At 40.6% G+C, this 25,861-nt stretch overlaps 1 protein-coding gene across 1 annotated transcript in view; it reads right to left on the bottom strand.

The window, feature by feature from the left end:
* Window positions 1–2,282: 2,282 nt before the first annotated feature.
* PBX4 (PBX homeobox 4) overlaps window positions 2,283–25,861 on the bottom strand; it is a 66,515-nt gene continuing 42,936 nt past the window's right edge. Inside the window, exons 3-9 of the mRNA XM_036761166.1 lie at window positions 15,101–15,342; window positions 14,518–14,708; window positions 13,452–13,587; window positions 12,426–12,582; window positions 11,768–11,871; window positions 4,107–4,193; window positions 2,283–3,086 (exon numbers count right to left, since the gene is read on the bottom strand). Of these exons, the coding sequence (XP_036617061.1) occupies window positions 2,994–3,086; window positions 4,107–4,193; window positions 11,768–11,871; window positions 12,426–12,582; window positions 13,452–13,587; window positions 14,518–14,708; window positions 15,101–15,342 (1,010 nt within the window). The 3' untranslated portion in view covers window positions 2,283–2,993. The remainder of the gene's footprint in view (window positions 3,087–4,106; window positions 4,194–11,767; window positions 11,872–12,425; window positions 12,583–13,451; window positions 13,588–14,517; window positions 14,709–15,100; window positions 15,343–25,861) is intronic.

Here is a 25,861-nt window from a genome sequence, read left to right as displayed (position 1 = left end):
ATGTGAAGACTTTAACATACTCTCTCAAAGACTTTAATTTCTCAGTTCCTCAATCTATTCAATTCATAGGACCTACTCCTACAAACCACCTCTACACTGAGATGATCATACCTTTGAACCTACCATCACTCAGGAGTTCCTTGCTCATATTTAGGAACTCTGAACTTCCTTTATCTGGCCATAACCTTCTATCACTCCATCTTTCCCTGTGCCTTATGACCCCCAACCCTGTTCTTCCTCACCATCATCTCCAACTTTTATGCCCCTCAGTTCTTTGCCAGGCCATCACTCCATTCACTGGCTACACTATCCTGAACCTTGGTGAATCACTTCAACTGTACACTGGAACCACTTGCCACCTTGTTCTGTTGTTGATCACGCCTTGCCAAACCCCAGTCTTAGATTACTTGGGCCATCTGACTCCTTCAATCCTATTCACATGCTGCTGAACAGAGCTAGAGAAAGTCCCCAAATTGCTGACTGGTTCTACTACAGATTTGTTACACACAATAATCTTAACTGGTCTTTTACTACAGCAAGGCAATCCTTGCACATCTAATACATTCACCTTCCCACTCCTCACAATGAGTACTCTATGTACTTACAGCCTAGGACCTTGACTCATACTTCACTGAAAAAATTGAAGCCACTCACCAAAGGCTCCCATTCCCTTATCTTACATCAGGCAGACATTTTCTGCCACTATCTCTGGCTTCCCCCATCTGTCATGAAGAAGTAGCTTTTCTTCTTGTCAAGGCAAGTCCCTTTACTTGCATCCTTGATTCCACCCCTCCCTGTTCTCTGCAGATTGCCCCCCTCCCCACTTCCTTTCAATCTTTGGTCTCTTCCTGTTCACTGGCTTCTTCCTAGGCATCTCCAATTGAACATGTCTAAAATGGAATTCTTTCTTTCTCCCCAAACTCTCCTTTTATCGGCATTTCCCTATTACTGTTCAGAGCACTGCCATCCTCCCAGTCACCCAGGCTCCAAACCTAGGCATCATCCTTGACTCTTCTGGTACATTCACTCTATATATCTGATCTGTTACCAAGTCATGCCATCTATCTCCTGACATGACTGCCGCTCTGGTACAGATTCATCACCCCATATCTTAACCATTGCAATAGCCTTCTGGTTGGTCTCCCTGCCTAGTCTTTCTCCACTCTGGTTCTTCTTCCACTCAGCTGTCAAAATGATGCTCTTAAAGTGCAGATCTGACCACAGCACACCTCCTACTCAGAAAACCCCAATGGCTCCATTACCTCCAAGATCAAATATAAAATCCTCTGACTTTCTAAGCCCTTCACAACCTGGCTCCTTCCTATCTTTGCAGTCTTCTTATACTTTTCTTCCCTGTACAAATTCTGTGATCTAGGGGCCCTAGGCTTTCCACTGCTCCTCAAAGGTGACACTCCATTCTCCCAACTCTGAGCCTTTTCACTGGCTGACCTCTATACCTGGAGTGCTCTTCCTCCTCACCTTTGCCAATTGGCTTCCTTAAAGATACAGCCTCTTTCCAGTCTTCCCCACTGCTATCGCCTTCCCTTTGTGATCATCTCCTGTTTACACTGTATCTTGTACGTAGTTATTTTTACGTTGCTTCCCCAGGTAAAATGTGAGCTCCTTGAGAGCATGGACCATATTTTTGCCTTTGTAGCCCTAGCACTTACAGTGTGTGGCACATAGTCTAATAAATGCTTGCTGACTGAATGAGGTGAAGATCATCAGACCTTATCATTTATTCTCCTCCTACATCCTCTATATCACCCATCATGCAGCAGAACCCTCCTATGTACTGTCTTCCCCCAAATACAGTATAAGTACACAGATTATAAGTTCCTTGAGGGCTTGGACTGTTTCATTTCTGTATTCACATCACCTCGCACATTTTAATAAATGCTTGATTTGACTGAATAAATTAATTTTTCTAACCTTTCTACAAATGCCACCAGCCCCAAGTATAAGAGGCAGGGGAAAGGGCCAACTCAGGTTCCTAACCCCTCTCCAATCAGCCACAGACTCACACAGTTGTCCTGACAACTGTTCTACATCTCTGCCCCCTCCAGTTGTGCTGTAAGCCTATACAACCTGACTCAGGTTCAGAGTAATTCTGACAGGCACTGACATTTCAATTTGGCCACTGGTACTAACATGCCAAAGGGCACCACTGTCAACCAGCCTGCCCACTGCTCTCTTTGTAAGAGAAGCCAGGGAAGCTGGGTGAAGGGAGGGGATCAGAGACACCCAACAATCATAAGAGAAGACTCAGCAAAGGCAGAAAGGAAAAAGGCTTTGGAACTTTATTCTCTTTGATAAACTTTCAACTGAAAATGGTAGATTTTGTATCAATATTTCCAGAAATGCACAAACCTATTCACAGGGAAGTCTGAATTTACAAAGACATGAAATTAGAACTACATGAAATAATACAAGATGTAACTTTCTACTTAGAGTAAATCCCAATAAAAGTTTTGGTAAAGTTACGTTTGTTTCAGGTCAATTAGCTCAGAATTTATAGAATGAATCTTGGTCAACAGAAAAATTTATTTCCCTATACAAAATTACAATACACAGAACGTGTACAAGTACAATACAGGTTTAAATTGTTAGTAACTATCACCTAGAACAAAAATCTCATAGTAAAAAACGACATGGAAATTAAAATAAGTCAAAATTTTTAATTGAAAAATTTGTGACAAGTCCTAGAAGAGACACTTCAAATTCTTACCATAAAATTGCTATTTAAAAAATGAATTTGGTTAGGAAGAGGAAACAGGTTTTCAAATCATTTTAAATCCCAATGGATCTAAGTAAAAAGATAACTCCAACGTGTCAGGTTGAGAGGTAGAGAGGTGTCACTGTAATCACAATCTTCTATTGGTTCCAGGTTTTCTGAGGTAATTAGCTGTGTGTCAAGTTGTAAAAATAAGAATATTGGCAAACATGACAAATTTCACTAATGACCTCTTTCCTCTCATCGATAGGTCCCAAACTTAATTAGATGCATCTGAATTAACACTGCCTGGGTCCCCAGCAGGTGAAGTGATAGATGACGGGGTGGTAGCATCCTGCCAGCCGCCATTTGTCTGGAAATAAACAGAAGATTAATGAAGGAGGGAAAGCAGAAGAGGAGTCTTGGGCAGCAGGTTGATCATGGATCAGCAATGTAGAACCTTCCTGCCTAGGTACCACAGCTGGGATGGGGAAGGCTCAGTTTTGTCACAAGACTATTCTGCTATGTGCACATTAACACTTTTTCTCCTTTCCCTTCAGATAAACACCTCCAGCATTGAGCTCCTCAGTCCTGTGACTGGACTGATGGTCTGGTGGCCAGCTATAAACTGTGAGGCTTAGAAAATGAGAAAGGAGCTCCTAAAATCAGCTTTTTGTGACAGAAGACCAACATGACACCCAGAGAGGCTGGACTTTTCAGCCAGCTGCCTGTCTTTGCAATGCCAATAACCCTAACGTTAAGCCACTGATACACATTTAGCTTTGACTTTTTAAACTGGGCACCCAGTAAAAAAAGGTTCACAAACCCCAATAACTAAAAAAGAGAGTAAGGGATCAAGTCTTCCCTAGAGAAATGAGAGCAAATGCTAAATAAAGAGGGAGAAAACTCCGATGAACAGCAAAGTAGGAGTCCAGAGTTTTTGCTAGAGAAAGGAGACCATGCAGGATATCAAGAGATATTACAGAATTATTTGCAGACCATTCAAAAACCAGGTACCTTTACTTTATGAGCTTCTGAACTTCCAATTTACATCTCTGGGTCTTCTCTATATGATTCATTGTGTCTGCAACACTATACTTTAGCAGAAATAATCCTTAGGAAATGTAAGTATGTCACACTTGCTTAATGATTAGTAGGGGGATAGGTTAGCAACCAGAACCACATTCTGGAGGCACCTTAGGCTAGAGAAGACCAATTCCCGAGCTACATATGCCAATGGCTCTCATGAAGAAAGGAAGAGAGAGGGTTGTGTTTGAGAATGAGTACTTGGGAGCCAAAGAGGATTTTTGATCTTCACATACAGCCTCAGACAGAGAGGGTGCAATCCTTGTCGTAAACTTTAATTAACGATGCTGAAACTCTGGTAACTTACATCGATTCGCTGCGTTGTATACAAAGGGTTTCCAACAAGGGAGTCGTATCTGCCCGTCTGGTGTATAACATGATGTAAAGAATCCATCTGCAACAACACCCAACATTACCACCCATCGCTTCATTGGTTCATCATTGGCTAATTTCAAAGGGGAAAAATCCACAATGAAATCATCATCTTTCAGTAATGCCCACAACCCAAGCATCACATCCCAATCACCCCTGCATTTAGTCATAAAATGCTGACTGGGTGGGTAAGAAGTAGCTGTGTAACAAGGAGAGTGACAGCTAGGTGGCGCAGTGGACAGAGTGCAGGACTTGGAATCGGGAAAAGCTGACTGAATACAGACACTGCCACCGGCATTTACTGAGCTGTGTAGCTGTGGGCTAACCTCTCAGTCTCTTTTCTCATCTATAAAATGTGGGTAATAAGAGCACTTACTTCACAGACTGTGAGGATCAAATGAGATCTATCACCTTAAAGCATTGCATAAAAGTCAGCTATTATTCTCAAAACTGATAAGCCTCCAGAGCCCCCTAAAACTGTAAGTTCTTAGGATAATAGGCCCTGAAATGGGAGGGCCCTTAGAGGCCATGTAACCTTTGTAGAAAGGTGTTCCTGTCCGAGTGATGGCTGGATGGGTAATTCCAAGACCCTGGGAACAGCTATAGCTTCCACACCCCACAGGGGGCCACAACACAAGCAGAAGAAAGCTGCAGAGGGCCTGGCTTTCTATGTCCACCTTTACTTTACTTCCCCTTATTTCCAAGGGGAAGGTACAAATATTTCTTTACTGACAGATTCAGGGTAAAGTGTTTTCTTTTGTGGCCTAAGGGAAGGGCAGGATTTGATTAAGGGAAAGCAATTCATTGTCTCTGGGAAAGATATCAGACTTTTTTCACTCAAGCCCTGTTGTACGGAGGACTCCAGTTCAGGTATGTTGAACCAGGTGAAATGGGAGTTCCCTTTCATTGACAAGATTCTGTGATTCTGAAGCTGTACATGGTGGTGGTGGTGGGGGGCTGTATTTAAATTAATACTTTGTTGAAATGCTTCCCCAAAATTCAGGCCAAAACGTCAGTTGAAAGAGATCTCCGTTGTTATCTAGTCCAGCCTAAGCTCTCCACAGTACCCCTGATAAGTGCTCACCCAGCCCTGCAATGAGGAGGAATCCCTTTTCTCCAGAGACAGACTATTCTACTTATGGACAGCTAGTTCAGGTATCATCTCTCACCTGGACTATTAAAGCTTACAAAAATCTCCTAATTCTTGTCCAAGCCTCAAGTCAAACAGGTGCCGGTGAGATTTCTAAATATAGGTCTGGTCACATCATTCCTGTGGAAGTATATAGCACTAAGGCCTCAGCTATGCTATGACGATAATGTCTTAAGGCCCTTGGTCTCGCTTGAATCAAACACCTAATTAATCTTCCTTGAATGGAATAGGGATAGGGCCTGGATCTAGGATTTCAAAGGTTCGAGGAATCCCTCTTCCAATGCAGTTTGTACCTTGCCTCACTCACTGAGAGATTAAGTGAGTTGCTCAATGTCACACAGAACTGATGTGTATCAGAAGCTGGACTTGAACACAGGTCTCCCTGATTCCAAAAACATTTATTCACTATCCTAAGGCCACGTCATATTTCAATTTCTGGATCTTGATTCCTTTAAATTTAGAGAGTTAGTCTGTAACCAAAGCCAGGTGTGGTGGGAATGTCTTTTCGGCCTTGGTAATCCAACTAGGGGTGGTAATGTCTTTTTTTGTCTAATTCAATGGTGGGGTTTTTCTTTGTTCACCTTTGACCAGATTGAAAGATTTTAAGAGGGTGTAATAGGTAATATTACTACTGTTCCGTAAATCAAAAACCCTGAACTTAAAAGTACGCTCCTTTGTTTTACTCTGCTGTGGAATTTTGTCTTTTGTTTCACGTACACTATAAGAATGAAAACAGAAATGTCTCGGGTCAGAGGGAACGGCAATTAGCAGAAGGAGCTCAGTCTGTCTGGACCTCTCAGTCACTCAATAAGCACTTAGGAAGTGCCTACTATGTGTCAAGCACTGTGCTAAGCACTGGGGATAAAAAAAAAAAAGCAAAAGACAATCTCTGTTCTTGAAGAGCACACAGTCCAATAATAACAGGGAAGACTCCATGCTAACAACTATATACAAACAAGATATACAGAGGATAAACTGGAGATAATCAACAGAGGAAAGGCACTAGCATTAAGGGGGAATGGGAAAGGCTTTTTGGAGGAAGTGAGACTTTAGCTGAGATCTGAAGGAAGCCCGGGAAGCCTGGGAAGCCTGGAGGCAGAAATGAGAATATTTCAGACAAGGGAACAACCAGTAAAAATGTCCAAAAATTGGAGATGGAGTGTCTTGTGCGGGGAACAACAAAGACGCCACTGGATTTTGGGGAGGCAGTGGGAGAGGTGTAAGGTGTAAGAAAACTAGAAAGGTAGGAGTGGGCCAGATTGTGAAGGGCTTGGATGCCAAACAGGATTTTATATTTGATCCTTGAGGTAATAGGCAGCCCCTGGAGTTTTCTAAAGGTAGGGAGGAGAGGATGACATGGTCAGATCTGTGTTTTAGAAAGATTAATTTGACAGGTGAATGGAGAATGGACTGGAGTGGGGCGAGGCTTGAGGTGAGGAGACCAACCATCAGGCTATTGCAATAGTTCAGGCTTGAGGTGATAAGGGTTTGCATGAGGGTTGTGGCAATAACAGAAGAGAGAAGGTGCTTTGATGTTAATAAGTAACATGGCCATTTCTGGAGACCTAGGACTCCACTCACCATCACTGATTTCTCAGTCTAACCTCTCTGCCCCCCACTCCGGTCAACACTGTGCTTTATGTGTTGTTTTCCCTTATTAGAATGTAAGCACCTTGGCAGCAAGGACTTTTCAGATTTGTATCCCCAGTGCTTGACACAGTACTTCATACAGAATAAATAATAAATGCTTTTTTCATGTGTTCATTCAAATGATCCCTGACAGATTTTGGCTTAAAATGCAAAGTAGAGAGGTTTTCTTTCATATTCCTCTGCTCAATAAACCTCTCTATCACCTCAGGTTCAAAAATGGCTCCAATTGATCTTTCCAGCATTATCTTACATTTCTATCTTTCACGTACTCTACAATCCATCCCTTTGCCCAGGCTGTACCCCAGGTCTGGGATGTACTTCCTTCTTAACAGCTTAGATTTCTGAGTTCCTCCAAAGACCAGGTCAAGTACCACCTCCTCCATGAGGCCTTTTCTTACCCTACTGGTCACTACAACCTCATTCTCTCAAAAAAATCCCCTTTTATTCACTTTGCATATATTTAGATGCATGCATATTGTCTCCCAAATAGACAGAAAGTAAGCCCTTTAAGGGAAGGGACTGTCTCCATTTTGCGTTTGTATCTCCACTGCTCAGCCCATGGATGTGTTGTTGACTGATGACATAAAGCCTAAATGTGTCTTTTTTGAAACTTCCAACCACTTCTCCCCCTTCTGCCCTTTGGAGCCAAACAGAACAGCTCCAATCCCTCTACTAAATGATAATCCTTCAAATATCTGATTTCTTCAAGTTCCTGTTTTTATAGGTCAAACATGCAAAAGTCTGTTTCACTTCTGTCTCTCCTCCCTTCACTGCCAAACCCCTAGAAAAAGCTGTCTATACTCATTTCCTCTACTTTCTCACACTTCTCACACCCCACTCATTCTCAGCCTTTTATAATGTAACTTCCAACCAACCAACCACCCAAAGGAAACTGCTCTCCAAGATAACCAAGGATCTATTAACTGCTAAAACTAATGCCTTCTTCTCAATCCTCATCCTTACTGATCTTTCTTTCAGTAGTGTGTGACCCTGCTAACCACTACCACTTTCTGAATATTTGCTCCCCCTGGTTTTCCATAACATCTCTCCTCTTATCCATCTAACCATTCTTCTTTAGCGTCCCTTTACTGGATCCTCTCCTTTGCACTGGTATCATTCAGGGCTCTGGTGGTGAGCCTTCTTTCTTCACACTTTTTCAGTGACCTCATCTACCTCCCTGCCCAAGCTCCACTTAATGGCCCTCCAGGTATAGAGTGAATGTCAATAGTAACTCTCTGGAACAGCAACCCTGAGGACCTTTCCCTCCCAGCTTGATTTCTTTTTTTCTAATTAAAGGGGCCACCCCTTGATTCACTTCTTAAAGAGGCCTATTCACTGAATGGGCTTTACTTACAAGTGAGAACTTGAAAAAGTCTTAGCCTAAAAGGGCCAGGGTCTCCCAATGCATCCTGGGCTATCTCCAGTTGTCCTGGTGAGTATCAGGCCACTGGACCCAGATGCCTCTGGAGGAAAAAATGAGGCTGGTGACCTTGCACAGTCCTCCCTCACTCAACTCAAAGTCAACTGTAAGTCATGGTCCTCTTCAAAAATGAAGGACAAACACAACAACAACAACAACCTACCTCCACAAACACATCCATACCCTTCTCCAATCATGCTCCCATCACACTAATTTAGACTGTCATCACTTCTTACCTAGACTACTTCTACAGCTTCCTGACTGACCTCACACAGCTACCAAAGGGCCATATCTACGGGTCTGACCATGTCACATTCCTACTCCTCCCCCTGCCCCCCAATACAGAAGCTGCTGTCAATTGTCCCGAGGATAAAATATACACTCCCTTGTTTGACATTTAAGCTCTTCATAATCTGGCTCCAAATTTTCTTTCCAAACTAATTTCACATTAAGTCTCCTCATGCAATCTCTGTTTCAGGCAAACTGGCCTACCTGCTATTCGTCCTTCTCAGGCAGGACAGCTTCCATGTCCTGCCTGTGAGCCTATGCCCAGGAAGCTCTTCCTTCACTTCTGCTTCTTAAACTTCCCAGCTCCACTCTGTGTTTAGTTCAAGTGCTAGTTGTTGGTGCCCTCCCCCAAGCTTGAGAAATTGCTTTGGTCTGCACAGATTTTGTATTTATCTATACACAAGAAGATGTAAGCCCTCTGAAAGTAAGAACAGTTCGCTTTTTTAATTTTTATTTTCCCTGTGCTCAGCATGAGTTGATTGCCTTGAATTACATCAAACTCTCAGTTTTCTGGCATGACCTTCCCCTATCTTTCCTCCTTCTACATATTAATATTTAACATTTATTTTCCTTCTTTACTTCTGAGAGGAAAGAGGTCTCTCTTCCTCCCTACTCCCTCCAATCACAGAGACTCCTGGGGCTGTGATCCATCAGTCACCCATGCTCTACAGAGAACTGCTCCAATGGTCCAAAGATGTGTTGAGGCACATGCAGCCCATCTACCTCTAAATTCTGAGCTCCTCTCCTTGCTCTACTGCACTATGTAGATAATCAGCTAACTGCTGTCCTTTACATTGTCTTTAAAGCCATCCCTTCCTTTTTATTTCTATCGATACTTCCCCTCTTACCCTACCACCCCCTACTCCCAGCTCTGACCATGCTTAGACCCTTTAGTATTTGTCTAGTCAGTCCATCTCTAGACCTATCCTAGTTCTCCTGGATATCCTTGCTATGGTGATGTTCTAGTCATAATGTTTTCATTCCACAAAATAATCAGATATTAAGTGCTTCTATGTGCCAGGTCCTGTACTTTGCACTGGGGACAGAATAACAAAAATCAAACAGTCCCTGGGCTCAAGGAGCTGATGTTCTATATATCTATATATCTAAATACATGAGGAGGAAGAGGGAGAGAGCATTGATGAGCTGAACCTTGAGGAAAGCGGAAGGGAAGAATGGCAGACGGCCTGTTCAAAGTCATGAAAGCAGGATATCAGGTTTGGGAAGAGGTAACCAGTGCAGTTTGATTTGAATGGGGCAAGTGTGGAAATATTGTAAGTGCTGAGCGAGGAGTTTGTAGTTCTCTGTGGACACCTAGGATTAAGGTTAGGGTTAAAGATTTATGAGGAGGAAGTGACATGGAGACACCTAGGATTAAAAAACATTTGGCACTACTCAACAGCCCCTAACACCTTCCTATTGCCTACAAGCTGAGTTCAAAATTCTTTGCTGGGGCCCCATTTTCCCCAGCCCTTTCACTTAGTCCATCTTCAAGAATCTTTTTTTTGTTCACACCAAACTTGTCTACCTACTCTTACCCATACCTTGTATTTTCCTACCCCAAACATTCTCGCCCTGACCCCAAGTAGAATTATGCACATCCTCAAAGGCTACCTCCTCTATGAAGCTTTCTCCAATTTCCCTAGCTAAAGAGGGAACTTCCTCCTCTGAATTCAGAGGGCCACACCTGGTTTTTTGCTTATTGTCTTGTATCATCAGTATTACCTTTCCAGATATGTCATTTTCTCAAACAAGTTTTGAGCTATTTGAGAAGAAAAGACACATTCTATGTCCTGTTTATTCTTACAGTCCAAAATGCTAAAAACTATGACTTGAAAATAATTAAAACTCAATCAACCAATCAATTGACAAGCATTTATTAAGTATCTATGTTAGGCACGATGTTAAGCTCTGGTGATACAATGACAATGCAAAATCATCCTTGCCCTCAAGGAACCTGTACTGTATCAGGGTAGATGACATGTACCAATATGTGCCTACACAAAATATTTTTTTAAGAGTCTGTTATAGATTCTATAGATTATAAGATTCTGTTATAAGAACTTGTTTTGAAAACACAAATTTGTTCCAATGTGTCTGATATAAAAGGGAATAATTTAAGCAGAATGTGAATTTTGTGTTTATGCATGATTTCATCTGAAAGAAAAAATGAGAATGCAGAAAACTGTACTGCTTCACAATACCTCGTAAGTTGCAACCCTTCTGATGTCCACTCCCATGAGCCAACTTCAGGTCTTTCTCAAGGGAAAGCTCCACATTTACTGTCTATCTTCTGCGGGAGGGGCAGTGGGTGGGGGAGGGCTGGTCTGTACCATCTCCTAACTCCCACTTTCCAACATGGCCTCCAAAGAACCGGAGTTTCAGCTTGCCCAACTTGTTTGAGACTTTGTCAGTGTGGGCACCTTGGGAACAGGGTTGTAAGCCAAGCAGCAGTGGTAGGCCACAGATGCCACCATTATTTAATGTAGTATTTATGTGTTTTATAACCGTCTGACACATGTAAAACTGTGCTACCATTTTGATTAGGTTCCTATCTTTTTTTTTAATGTGTCGTTGACAAAGTTTTTGGTCCTAACCCCACCGTGCAATTTTGCATAGCATGGTGATATTTAGGAATGTTGCGTAATAGCAGAACTAGCTGTACAAGGTAATTTTTGGCAGGAAAGGAACTCACAGTTATGGGGATGAGGAAGGCTTCATGAAAGTGAGAGATGGAGGTGAAGAGAACATTGGTTGATTGATCCAAACCCCTAGACCATAAAGACATAATCCAAACACTGCTTTGCACCTGGAGGTAACTTACCCAAACTACAGGCATGTTAACCTAGGAAGAAATAACCAGTTTCTAGAAGATTAGCTTTGTAAACACAAATCCCTGGAGTGGGAAATGTCATGGAATTAAGAAAGATACAATTTCTAGCCATCAGAAAAATGTCTGAAATAAATCAAAAGCTTAGAAATCTAGGACTTTCTTCACTATTCCATGTTCCAAAGATTAAATCTCTAGAGAAAAGTTCTTCCTGAGGTCATTATGACAAGTGGGGATGACTGTAGTCTCCAGACTCACCTGTGACTGCACACTGGCTCCCACTGGGGAGCTCTGGTAGGTTAGTGACTGTAGATTAATAAAGGAGTCCCCAGAATTTGTCATCTTGAAAGAGCCAGAGGAGCCTGAAAAAGGCAGAAAGAGTGAGGACAGAGACAATACATCTGCCTAGTTGTTCAGTAGAGTTTGGCAGGAAGTTAGTAGGCAGTTCTGGGCTGGAATCCAGCCTTCACTTCTGTTTAGAGCTATTAGTTTAAATGTACCAGCTCTAAATGGGCAGGTCAGGTGGAAGAGCTGGACCCAAGTTAATCAAGTGTTTTATTTTTACCATCAAATCACAGCAGAAACCTCACAGCTCAGATAAAGGCTCCAAATAAGGAGCATGTCAACAGTCACTGACAGACTCATGTGGATAAGAGGGGCTTTGGGCCTCTTTACAAGAAGCATCTCAATTCTTTCACCCACTTGTTCTAACAGAGGGAGCAGCATCATTTCCACACAGACCAGAGCTTTGGTGTTACACCACTAGATCACTCATCTTTATATAAACAAGCATCTCTCATTCCAGGTCATATCGAATGACCAGAAGCAAAAACATGCTATCTTACAGTACCAGAGCGTACTTGAAGGCACCTGCTAGCCAAGCCAGGCCAGCTCTGGTGGGATGGCCCTTACTTACCAGAGGAAGGTGTGGATGGGGAATTTGCCTGGTTTCCTTGGGCCACCACAGTAGTTGCATCCACTGCTGTCTTTGCTGCATAAATATTAGCTTCTTCTTGAAATTTCCCCATGTTTTTTTTGTACCGGATTCTCTTGTTGCCAAACCAGTTAGACACCTGTGGACAGACACAAGGCTATTAAAGGCTGTCCCTGGGTTTTCTGCCCCACTTATATCCAGAAAGTCTATACTGTGTGGATTTAACTGAAGGGCAAGGCTTCCTTTGAGTGTTCATGAGAGAGACGTGTTGTCCAGGTCAGCTGCCTCTCCTACCCTGGACAATATCACATGCCATTGTGCCAACTTCCCTATATATATAAGGACTGTTTATTACATGTCAAAAGAGCAAAAGAGCCTGTGGCATGAACTGACAGAGTGGCTAAATCAAGTGCTTGACTTGAAATCAGGAAGGCCTGGGTTTCAATCCCACCTCTGACACTTAATAGGGTGTGTGACTGTGGACAAGTCATATGATATCTCTGAGCTTCGGTTTCGGGAAATTGGAAACAAAAATATCCATAATGCTTACCTTACAGAAAGCTGTGATGATCTAATGAGATGAGGTATGTAATAATAGTGACAGCCAGCATTTATATAACACTTCTAAGAGTGGTGAAACATTTTACAGGTTATCTCACACATCCCAAAATTTAAGGTGCTATATAAATGTCAGTTATGATTATTATCATCAATATCACCTACATGGCTATAATGAGTATTCTATTACAAATTTGTAAAAAAAAAATATCACTAAATCTTCATGAAACACTGGACATTTCTGGATCTGTTTCTACAACAAATGTAAAGAGGCCTGGATTAGTTGGTCTCTGAGGTCTCTTCTGGTTCTTGAATTCTCCTATATTCTAAAAGCTTCCCATGTGCTTGATAATGTCTTTGAGCAGACTTAGTGGTAAAATGGCCACAGCTGGGCCTCCTGTCTAGCTCCTCCCATTTCCATCCCATCCAGGCCCCAGGGAGGCCAGTCACCTGGGAGACGGTGATGCCACCCTTCTTGGCTAACTCTTCTTTGGCTTCTTCACTGGGGTAAGGGTTGCTCAGGTGGGAATAAAAATACTCATTCAGGACTTCTGTTGCCTGCTTGCTGAAATTACGCCGCTTTCGCCTGGAAAGACAGACCGATCAAAAAGACTCCCTGACCCCTCGGTTTACATTCATAGTACTTTGCCAGCCCAGCAGTGCTTTACAGTCACAATTCCCAAAAAGGATGCACACTGGAGTGAATAATTCTGAGTCTCTCCCAATGTTCAGTGGTGTTATCAAGTGAAAAGGAGTGTGTTCTACATGTAGCAAATATGACATAGTAGAGAGAACACTGAACTTGAGAAGCAGAAGATCTGTGTTCCAGTCTCAGCTTGGCTACTTATCAGCCATGTGATCCTAGGCAAGTTACACAACTTTTGGGAAACTATTTCCTCATCTGTATTAATGACACTTTTACTCTAGCCTTCACATGACTGTTATGGAAGGAAAAGGTCCTTAAAATATAAGGTACTATATATATTTGAGTTATTACTGAGTTTAGGGAGTAAAACTACAATTTCATTAACATAGCGAACTCCCAGAAGAAGAAAATCAATCTATCAATTCAGGTTAGTACCTTCTCTGCAACTTATAGGCTTAGAGAGCTGTCTGAGGCAATGAGAGGTTAAGTGACTTGACCAGGGTCCAAAGACCAGTTTTTGTCCGAGTTATTACTAATTATTATTACTAAAACTTGAGATTCTTAAAAAAAATCCTTATTTTATATCAATTAAGTTAATTTTCCTAAGAGATCTTGTACTTCATTCAGCACTTAGCACAACACCTGGCACATAGTAGGTGCTGAATATGTTTACTGCCTGACTGAGTGGGGAGTCAGTCTAGAAAATGCCTATGAAGTTTGATGGTCACTCAGTACCAAAAATCTGTACCTTCCCTAAGTTCTCATACCCAATAACACATGAGGCATTCAGAGAAGAGTGCATAAATGTGACTGGGAGAGAATCTGGCAGAAATAGGGGTCAAATGCCTGCTTCTGTCCTGTCCTCCTTACCGAGCATCTAGAAACCGGGAACGCAGGATCATCACTGCTTCACATGTGCTTTGCTTCAGCTGCATCTGGATGGTACTGAATTTCCCATGGATAATGTTGACCATGCGTTCAATTTCTTTGGGCGAAATTGGTCTTGTTCTGCTCTGCTCCCTAAGAAGGTTCATGACATGAGTAGTAAACTCACTGCAGGCCTGGAGGAAACACACAAACAAATAACAATATAACTCCCAGAGATTAACAGCTCACAGCTAAATCTAATCTCAACATATGGGAATGACTTCCCAACACTAGACATGCCCCCAGGTCTCAGCTTCCTCTTCTATCATATGGCAACCACCAGACCCCTAATGTTTTCAAGCACTGGCCTGCTGAATGTAACCAGCGTCAAGTGCTTTTTATCTTAGCTATATTCGGAGCAGCAGATGAAAGCGTTTTCAATCAAATTCGGCATCTCTGTAAAGCTGTACCAATTAAGTGTTTTCCCTATTCTGTGCCACAAAAGAAACAAAGTTATCTGGTTTTGGTTTTGGTTTTTACAAATGCGCATTCACATGATAAAAACTCTTCCATGCAGAAAGATCACCTGTTCATATTTCTCTAGCTCAGAGTGGTATATCTGTCGGATCTGTGACAGCTTGGCCCTGTAGTCAGAGTGTTCAATGCTATTGTCATTTGGACAGCCACCTGATGTTGCTGCTACAGCCGACGGTCCTCCTCTTCCTCTTTTCTCAGGCCCGGAGACACCCTCTGCCAGCAACATGTTATCTAGTCTCATTAGCTGAGCATCTGGGGGGTCCTCTTCCTGAATACCACGAATACTTAACACTAGATGAACAGAAAGGTAGAGCAAATCATTACTCATTTTCTGAAGGGAAAACAAAATTGACATCAGGAGAGTTCTCTATTTTTTTCATTGAGTCATTTAGAGGAAAAATTATTTTATTTAAGCACCAAATTTGGTTCTCTCAGTAATGCTCTCTGTAAACCCTTAACTTAACCCTTAAATTCCAGAGACCTAAAGTGAGCATAGAATTGTTCTTCAGAAGAAAGCCAAGTTTTCAGGAAGCAAAGCTAAAAGGTGCTTACTTGGTGGAGAAGAGAGAAAACAGGTACAAGATTATCCACAGAATGATTTAAATGCCCCTCCCCCAAATCTGTTTAAACACTTTTAAAATACAAAGTCATTAATCAATCAATATTTTCTCCTTATTCTCTTACAAATCAATCTTCTCTTAGTCAGAAATGAGAGGTTTCAGATTTCTAACCAGGGACATGATGAAAGGAACATTCCTTAGGGTGTTGTGTAATGCAACATTTTTATTCAATTTTGTTACCCTTTTTGTTAGTTTTTTATTTGATACCATTTATACCATTTGATACCATCATAACCACCCTGAATCCCATCTTGGGTGGGAATGGGCTAAGAGAATTAAGCTTAACTCAAAGAACATCCTTTAGTTAATTTACCAAATAATCTAAATATGCAACAAGTTTTCTGACCCAGTAGTTTGACTTGATGAAAACTAAATACTTCTAGGCCTGACCAAAAACCTGATACCCTGAAACAGAACAGCATAGTATACAGAACACTAATCTAGTGAATTAAGCATAACTTCAGGGAATAGCATACACCTAATATTTTTGTTCATTTAAAAATAGTTTGAAAAAATAAAAAATAAATGTTATGAGACTTCAGAAACATTCAATGTACTTTCTGAGGTAATTTCAAGGCTGCCTCTTCAAATACCACTCAGTTTTTGTCCTAGTTCTTCTGTCTGCTTCTCTGTCCTATGTAAATGTGCATGGCTGACCCATCCTGGAATGAGAGTTAAGTCTAGCTAGCATGTATTTTTTTCCTACATTGCACACTACTTTAAAATTTTAATCTGTTAATTATTAGATACGTTTGCAAGCTTGGTTTTTCTTTGGACCTGAACAAAGCTTCTTCCTAAATTTAGAGCATTCATCGCCATTTGTTGCAAGCCAGGCCTTATGACCTCTGCAGCACTTTTCCAATGGCACAGGGCAGTAACAAATTGCTTACGCTTTTGTTTGGTGCATGTAGAACGAGAGTCTTATAAATACTGTAGAAAATGGGAGGTCCCCTTCTTGAAGAGCACAAAATTAGTTTGTGTCGTCCCTTCTGGAAGCTTCACTTTTAATCCAGACAAACCTCAATTAAAATTATGGACTCTAAGACTCGACCAATCAAAATTTTTTCAACTTCTGTTACTACATATCTTCATCAATTTGTTTGAAGAACTGTGAATTATCACATCAAGCATGCTCATATTCAATTATAAAAATTTCCAAAGTTCTAGAAATTCATTATGAACCATCAGTTGTTTTAGAATATTCACAAAATGGTATGACTATTTCAACATGTCCAAAATTACATTAAACCCTACACACCCAAAGCAGCACTTTTTCCTGACTGCTCTATTTCTAAAGGAGCATGATCCTTCTCCCAGATAAGTCACTTAGAAATTTTTAAAAATTAATTTAGATTCTGTAAAGGATCTAACCCTCCTTCTCATCTACAATATTCTAATCATCAAGGGAGTGACATGATATATAATAAGGGTAATTCTTTAGGAATACTGGCATTTTTGAAGAATACCATTTAATAATGGTATGCAGGATAGAGTAAAAGAAGAAGAGATGGGAGGAGGTTCCTATAATACTTTAGGTATGAGGTAATAAGGACCTGAACCAGGGTGACTGTGGGAAAGGAATACTAATAGCATCTGACAAACTTCACTCTGAAATTCCTAAACTCCACCTCCATCCACCCCTTCCACTTAAAGCAAGATGACAGCCTCCTAGTTCACTCAATCAGTAAGTTGGTCAGTCAACAAGCATTTATTAAGCTTTCCCTGCCTTCAAGGAACTTACGAGACAACATGTAAATACAAAAGATAAACCTAGAGGGAAAGACTCTAGCAGGTAGGGGAAACTGGGAAAGACCTCCTACAGAAGGTGGAACTTAAGCTGAGTCTGGAAGAAGTCTTGATGAGACTGAGCTTGAGAGAAGTTGCCACAACTCTCTTCCTCTATTTCTTCTTTTTTAAAAATGTCTTTATTATTATGAACTTTATAAACACTAAGAAGAATATTTCCTTATAGAAAGAACAGAAAGGTCGGCAGACGATATCATGTCCTCTTCTGAACTTCCTTCTGTTCTCTTCTGTGTATTTAAAAATATTTAATTACCTCATATTGGGGTAGTTTCCTATAGTTTTTATATCACTTCTTCCTCTCTACCCCCCAAAACTGTACTCTATCCCTAATAAAAGCCCTCCCTTGTAACAAATATATGCTGACAAAACAAATCTGCCCACTGGCTGTCTGAGAATTTGTCTTTCATTCTGTACCTACCTCTACCAAAAGGTGGGAAGTACAATTCATTATTAGTCTTTTGGAGTCATGATTCATCAGAGTTGTTAAGAATTCAACAGTTGTTTTCTTTTACAATGCTGTAGCCATGGGTGTGTGTGTGTGTGTGTGTGTGTGTATGTGTACCCAAAATGGCAGCTGGAAAGCAGGGACTTGCATGAGCTCTCCCCCAGGTCCCTCCAAACCTATAAAAATGGCTCTAAACAAATTCTAGAGCTGTAGAACCCACGAAATAACAGAGGGAAGCAGGGCTCCAGCCCAGGAAAGCCCGGATGGTCGTTGGGAAGGGTCTGTTGCACGGAATTGGGAGCGGAGCAGAGCACAGCCCAGCGTGAGCCGTGCCAGGACCAACCAGACCAGGAGCCAGGTGGAACAGGCCACAGGGCCCTGAATCATTGAGCTGTGGCAGTTACCAGACTTCTCAACCCACAAATGCCAAAGACAACAGAGAAGGTTAGTGGGTAGAACTGCTAGAACAAAGTGAAAGGAGCGTGTGGTCAGCCCCAGACCTGGGGTCACGGAAGTGGTGCAGCTCTGGGGCTGCTTCCAGCCTCAGGCCCACCAGGTGGGGGGAATTAAGCTGTGGATCAGTGGGAGTGCAGAGCCTGCTTGGATCTGAGTCCAGTCAGGGTTGGAGGTTCTTGGGGGAGGAGGAGCGCTGGTGTGGCAGAGCTTAACGTGTAGAAGTACTTCTGAAAACAACAGTGCAGCCCCTCAAGGTTGGGACAAAGTACTCTCTCCTCTACAAGCAGTCATACCCTGACGAAAAACTCAAGGTCAAGTAGTTGGCTGGGAACATGAGCAGGCAGTGAAAATAGTCTCATATTCAGAATCACACTTTGGAATCATTTTCGGTGACAAAGAAGACCAAAACATACAGCCAGAAGAAGTCAACAAAGAGCCTACATCAAAAGCCTCCAAGAAAAATATGAATTGGTCTCAGGCCATGGAAGAGCTCAAAAAGGATTTGGAAAAGCAAGTTAGAGAAGTAGAAGAAAAATTGGGAAGAGAAATGAGAGTGATGCAAGAAAATCATGAAAAACAAGTCAATGACTTGCTAAAGGAGACCCAAAAAATTACTGAAGAAAATAACACCATAAAAAATAGACTAACTCAAATGGCAAAAGAGCTCCAAAAAGCCAATGAGGAGAAGAATGTCTTGAAAGGCAGAATTAGCCAAATGGAAAAGGAGGTCCAAAAGACCACTGAAGAAAATACTACCTTAAAAATTAGAATGGAGCAAGTGGAAGCTAGTGACTTTATGAGAAATCAAGATATTATAAAACAGAACCAAAGGAATGAAAAAATGGAAGACAATGTGAAATATCTCACTGGAAAAACCACTGACCTGGAAAATAAATTCAAGAGAGATCATTTAAAAATTATTGGACTACCTGAAAGCCATGATCAAAAAAAGAGCCTAGATATCATCTTTCAAGAAATTATCAAGGAGAACTGCCCTGATATTCTAGAGCCAGAGGGTAAAATAGAAATTGAAAGAACCCACCAATCGCCTCCTGAAAAAGATCCCAAAAGGAAAACTCCTAGGAACATTGTCACCAAATTCCAGAACTCCCAGATGCAAGCAGCCAGAAAGAAACAATTTGAGTATTGTGGAAACACAATCAGGATAACACAAGATCTAGCAGCTTTCAACATTAAGGGATCAAAGGGCTTGGAATACAATATTCCAGAGGTCAATGGAGCTAGGATTAAAACCAAGAATCACCTACCCAGCAAAACTGAGTATCATGCTCCAACGCAAAATATGGATTTTCAATAAAATAGAGGACTTGCAAGCTTTCTCAGTGAAAACACCAGAGCTGAATAGAAAATCTGACTTTCAAACACAAGAATCAAGAGAAGCATGAAAAGGTAAACAAGAAACAGAAATCATAAGGGACTTACTAAAGTTGAACTGTTTTGTTCACATTCCTACAGGGAAAGATGATGTATGTAATTCATGAGACCTCAGTATTAGGGTAGCTGAAGGGAATATGCATACATACATATACATATATACATATATGTATATAGGGGCAGGATCAAGGGAGAAAATTGAATAAAGGAGGACAGGATAGGAGGGAGGGAAATACAGCCTTTCACAACATGACTATTTGTGGGAGTGTTTTGCATAATGATACATGTGTGGCCTGTGTTGAATTGCTTGCCTTCTTAGGGAGAGTGGAGGGGAGAGAATTTGGAACTCAAAGTTTTAATAGCAAATGCTAAAAAAAAAAAAAAAAAAAAAAAAGGTTGTTTTTGCATGCAATGGGAAAGTAAGATATAAAGGCAATGGGGCATAGAAATCTATCTTGTCCTACAAGAAAGTAAGGGGAAAAGGGATGGGGGAGGGGAAGAGGGGTGATAGAAGGGAGGGCTGACTGGGGAAGGGGCAATCAGAATATACACCATCTTGGAGCAGGGGCGGGTAGAAATGGGGAGAAAATTTGTAACTCAAAATCTTGTGGAAATCAATGCTGAAAACTAAAAAGTATCAAATAAAAAAAATCTACAAAAAAAACTAATGCTGTAGCCACTGTATAAACTCTTCTCCTGGTTCTGCTCATTTCATTCTGTATTAGATCACCAAGTCCCTGGTTTTTTCTGAATCCATCCCTTTCATCATTTCTTAAAATGTAGTACTATTCCATTATTCTCATATTCTAATTTGCTTAACTATTGCCCACACTCATAATTTTTAAATTGGAAGGGATCACAGCAGCCACCTAGCCCAAACTCTACCTGAAAGGCCTACTCACTACAGCATATCTGACAATGGGGATCCCGTCTCTGCATGAAAACCTCCAGGGAGGGGGATCCACCACTTGCTTCTCTCTGCAGCCTATCCCACTCTGGGGCAGTTCTAATTGTTAAGAAGTTTTTTTCCTTGACATCAAGCCTCTCTAAAAATTTCAACTCACACTCTAATCCTTCCTCCATATGGCAAACCTTGAAATGGCTGAAGACAGCTATCATGGCCTCCTTGCTCTTTATATGATATAGACCCAAGGCCTCTTTCGCTATCCTAGTAGCTCTCCTCTGGACAACCTCCAGCATCATATCTTAAACAGTAGCACTCAGAACCGAACACAACACCCCAGGTAAGGTCCAATGAGGGCAGAGTAAATAGGGCTCTCACTTTTCTATTCCTAGAAGCACTGCTCAGTTAGTGCGGACTAAGGTTGCAGTGGCGTTTTGCACCATTATATTGTTGATTCATATTGACCTTGCATTCCACTAAAACTTTCAGATCACTTTCAGAACAGATGCCTAACCATGTACTCACTTTGTTTCCAATTTTTTTTGCTACAACATAAAGTGCTACTATAACTAATTATAAGTATATGGGCTCTTTCTCTATTTAAGCTCTATTTTGAGCTCAGTTCCAGATTACTTTCCAGAATATTCTGGATCAATTCACAGCTCCACCAACACTACATTATTGTACCCGTCCTCCAACAGTTTTCATGTTCCATCTGTCATCTTTTTTTTTTTTTTTTTTGCTTTTTGGCAGGGCAATTGGGGTTAAGTGACTTGCCCAAGGTCACACAGCTAGTACATGTGTCAAGTGTCTGAGGCCAAATTGAACTCAGGTCCTCCTGACTCCAGGGCCAGTGCTCTACTCAGTGCACCACCTTTTTTTTTTTTTTAAATCTAATAGGTATGAGGTAGAATTCCATAGTTTTAGCTTGCATTTCCTTATTTGGAGTGATTAGCAGATTTCTTTTTTCTTACAGTTGTTGCTTTCATATGGCAGTGTACCTTGCTCCTTTTGAGAATTACCTATTCATATGTTTTGATCTACTAGAGAAATAGTCTTGTTCTTATATATTTGAATCAATTTTCTATATAGCTTAGATATCAGACTTTTATCAGAGCTATCTGATGCAAAGACACCCCCACCCCACCCAACTGTGTCCCTTCTGTCTTTGCAAAACTATGTTGTAGAAATGAGTAGAGTGTTGGACTGGGATGCAGGAAAACCTGAGTTTGAATCCTGCCTCAGATATTTATTAACTGTGTGACCCTGGCCAAGTCATTTAACTCTTCTCTGCCTTGGTTTGCTCATCTATAAATTGAGGATAATAATGAAGGGGGGAATGGCAATTACTTTACAGGGTCATTATGTGGATTAAATGAAATACATACATGAAGCATGAAGTAATCTTTAAAGTGCTATATAAAAGTTAGATATTTTTATTATTATTATGCAAAACTTTTTCAGTTTTGCATAATCAAAATCGTCCATTTTATCTCCTGTGATCTTGTCTCTTGTTTGGTTAAGTTTGGTCAAGAACTCTTTTCTTTCCATAGTTGCAAAAGGTATCTTCTTTCCTGCTGCACTAATTCATTTATAACATGGCCTTTTATATCTAGGTCATATATCTGTTTAGGGCTTATTGTGGTATATGGGGTAAACTGCTGGTCAAAACCTAATCTTTGCCATATTGCTTTCCAGTTATCCCAGTAATTTTTTTAACCAAATAATGAGTTCTTATGCCAGCAATTGGGAGTCCTTGGCTTTATCAAATACTATGCTACTATGTTCAACTGGTTTTGCTGTGTACCAAATCTGTTCCACTGACCGGTTTTCTGTTTTAAAAAAATCAGGTAGTTTCGATGCCTGATTATTATGTTGACGCTTTGCATTATAATTTGGGATCTAGTTCTGCTAATTCTCCTTCTATTTTTTCTTCCCCTATTTCAGTACATCCCTTAGTTTCTTTACTTTCTTTTCTTCCAGATGAATTTCATGATTTTTTTTTCTAGCTCTATAACATAACCCTTTGTAAGTTTGATTGGTATGGCATTGAATCTTTAAACTAACTTAGGTAGTACTGTCTTCCTGGTGGGTTTAGTGGATATACAGAACAGCCAATCTTTTGTGTGGATTCATTTTATGCCCTGCTACTTTGCCTGAATTTACTATTTCAAGTAATCTTTAGATGGGTCTATATCATATATAGAGTAAATCATCATATGATTTGCAAAATTGATCATTTCCACCCCCCCCATCTTTGCTTAGTTCCTCATTTTCTTTTTCTTGTCTTATTGCAATTTATTTCTAAAAGCACATCAAATGACAGTGATGACAGTGGAAAACGTGGCTCCCCAAGATCTTATTGTAATGGTCTCTAATGTTTCTCCATTATAGATAATAATAGCTCTTGGTTTTAGAAACTTACTATTTAACATATTAAGGAACTGCCCATTTATCTCTCCTTTCCTAGGCCAACCATATTTCTTGTATCTTTGATTCTGTCTCCTCCCAGAGACTGACCCTATAATCTCCACCTTTCTCACTAATCTTCAATCTCTCCTACCACTACAAATTGCTTAAGTCTCCCACATACTTAAAAAAAAACCCAAACCTTAATTGACCACACCATTTGCTTAAGCCCCTGTTTCATGGGCAAACTCTTAGAAAAAGCTGTGCACTCATATTGCTTCTGCCTCCATTTCTTTCCCTCTCATTCACTTCTCAATCTGACTTTGGACCTCATCACTCAACTGAAAATGTTCTCCAAAGTCACAGAATTCCTAATCGCCAAATTGGCAAACCTTTACTCAATATTCACCTTTCTTGACCTCTTTGTAGCACCTGACACTGCTGACCACCTTCTCCTCCTGGATACTCTCTCTTTTATGACTTTTCATTGATGCTGCTCTCTTCGCTCTTTTCCTGCCTGTCTGATGACTTCTCTATCTCCCAACCCTTAACTACGAATGTATGGCTTTGTCCTGGGCTCTCACCTCTCTCTATGCTCTTTCTCAGTGATGTGATTAGCTCCCCTGGGTTTAATCAGTATTTCTATGAAGATGTCTCCCCAATATTACTCATATTAGTTCTCTTCCCTTCATTCATGGGGCCATGACCATACTAGTTCAGATCTCAACCCTTTCTACCCTATGGGTCAGTGTCTTTACTGGTGAGTGCCTCTCATGACCCACTTTATCTTTTTTTTTTAATTAAATTTTATTTTCAGATACATATTCCTTCCTTCATCATTTCCCATCCAGGTGCTCTCCTGGGCTTCACGATCTCCAGAAACTCATCATCCTAAAAGATGAAATCAGTTCTGTAACTCACACCTCCTCAGATCATTTCCTACTTTCAGGTTGCAGGACTTCATCATGTCCCATCCCCTATGGCTGTTTTACAGTTTCTTTTCCTAAGTTTTCTTCCCTTGTAAGACCGCCATCTCCTTGAGGGCACAGGCACATAACAGGCACTTAATAAATGTTTACTGATTCTTGACTGACTCTTTGATATAGATTCTTGTGACTTGAGGAAATCCTTAAATTTGGGTAAGTAAACTTCTATTAACTCTGTGACGACTAAAGAATAAAAAAATTCATAAATACTTATCTAGTACTTACTCTATACATAGTACTTTGCCAGGTACTTGAGAGTAAGACAGAGTTGCCTCTAGCCTTAAGGACAAACAATTAACAAAATAACAGAAAATCAAAAGACCTGGGTTTTAGTCTCAGCTCCGCCATTCACTTGTGTGACATTGAATCATTTAACTTCTCATCTTCAATTTCTTGAACCTTAAAATAAGGAAGCTGGACCATTATGGTCCTTTCTAACTCTTTCAAACCAAAAAAGTAGAAGAAACTACCATCCTCCCTCCAGTAATTGTCAAATTCTCTAGATGACAAGTTAGGAGTACAGACAGTTAAGTGATATATGATTCCAGAGGGAACTTCACGAAGTGTGATGAGGTAAGTTTTAAAATATAGAAGAGATGTTCAACCTTCTTAGGCGATGGTTAACAACAACAGCACACATAGAATGGAAGTCAGTAACTATGGTGAATTTAAGCATGTATTTAAAAATATTTTAGAAACAAGAACAAAAATGTTCAACTACTCAGCAAACATTTATTGCTTGTTAGAAGAGTTACATTTATTAATTAAATCTATTAAGTTATTTATTATTATGCTAGGACCTAGACAAAACAAAAATTAATAAAGGCATGGTCTCTAAACTCAGTAAAGGAAATGAAATACATACACAAATAACTATAGTACAAAAAAAAAGCAAGGGAAAAACAGGAAAGGTATAAAGCATCCTGTAAGATAAAAGGAATGCTAATTTCTGATTGAGAACAATCAAAAAAGTTTCATGGCCTTGTAGGCCTCGAAGTGGGGGCCAAGAATGATGACATTTCAGATTTAGTTATTGAGGCAGGAAAGGCTGCCAGCTTTCACTTAACTTCAATACTTCAAAAGATCTATGATTTCACTGGTGGTGTATTCCCTCTGCCAACGCAGACTAAGACTCATAGTAGGTGGTCTTCATGATTTGCCACAGGCAAAAATAAATAATAAAAATTATTACTTGGTAGCCAGCTCTCTGGTAATGAACCTCTCAAAACTAAGCTAAGCTAATGGGTCAGTCCTCAGTCAGTCCATTGCTGGGCCTAGACCCAAATCCTTGCCACTTTGGTAGAAACTGCCTGAGCATATGCTTCCCTGGCATAACCTTCAGGAACTCAGGGTGCCATGGCCTGAGGATGATTTTTAGTGAAGAAATAGCATATGTAATAGAAAACTGAAAATTCACTCTGACTACACCTTATCTAAGAAACTATTAGAGAATATGGTGAGTATATGTTAGTATATATACTAACAATCCATGGAAGCTGATTAGGTTAAAAAAAAAGGTAGATAAAGAAAATGAAGAAAAAAAGGGCATAAAACATAGTTAGATGGCAGGAAATGGATGTTGATCTAGCAAATGACACAGAGAAAGAGCAGTCAGGTAGGAAGGAGGCAAACCAAGAAGGAATATCATGAAAGCCATGGTGTTAGAACAGTGTCAAGAGGTCAAGAAAGATTAGGCCTGAGAAAGGCCAGATTAGTTTCCAGTTACTTATGGAGGATTAACATAGATGGAACCAGCCATAGTGATCTCTATGATTAAATGGTTTGGTGG

The sequence above is a fragment of the Trichosurus vulpecula genome, chromosome 1, assembly GCF_011100635.1.
Source record: "Trichosurus vulpecula isolate mTriVul1 chromosome 1, mTriVul1.pri, whole genome shotgun sequence".
NCBI classification, from domain to species: domain Eukaryota; kingdom Metazoa; phylum Chordata; class Mammalia; order Diprotodontia; family Phalangeridae; genus Trichosurus; species Trichosurus vulpecula.
The sequence above is the reverse complement of the archived record's forward strand: the minus strand, read 5'-3'. Positions and strand labels throughout refer to the sequence as shown.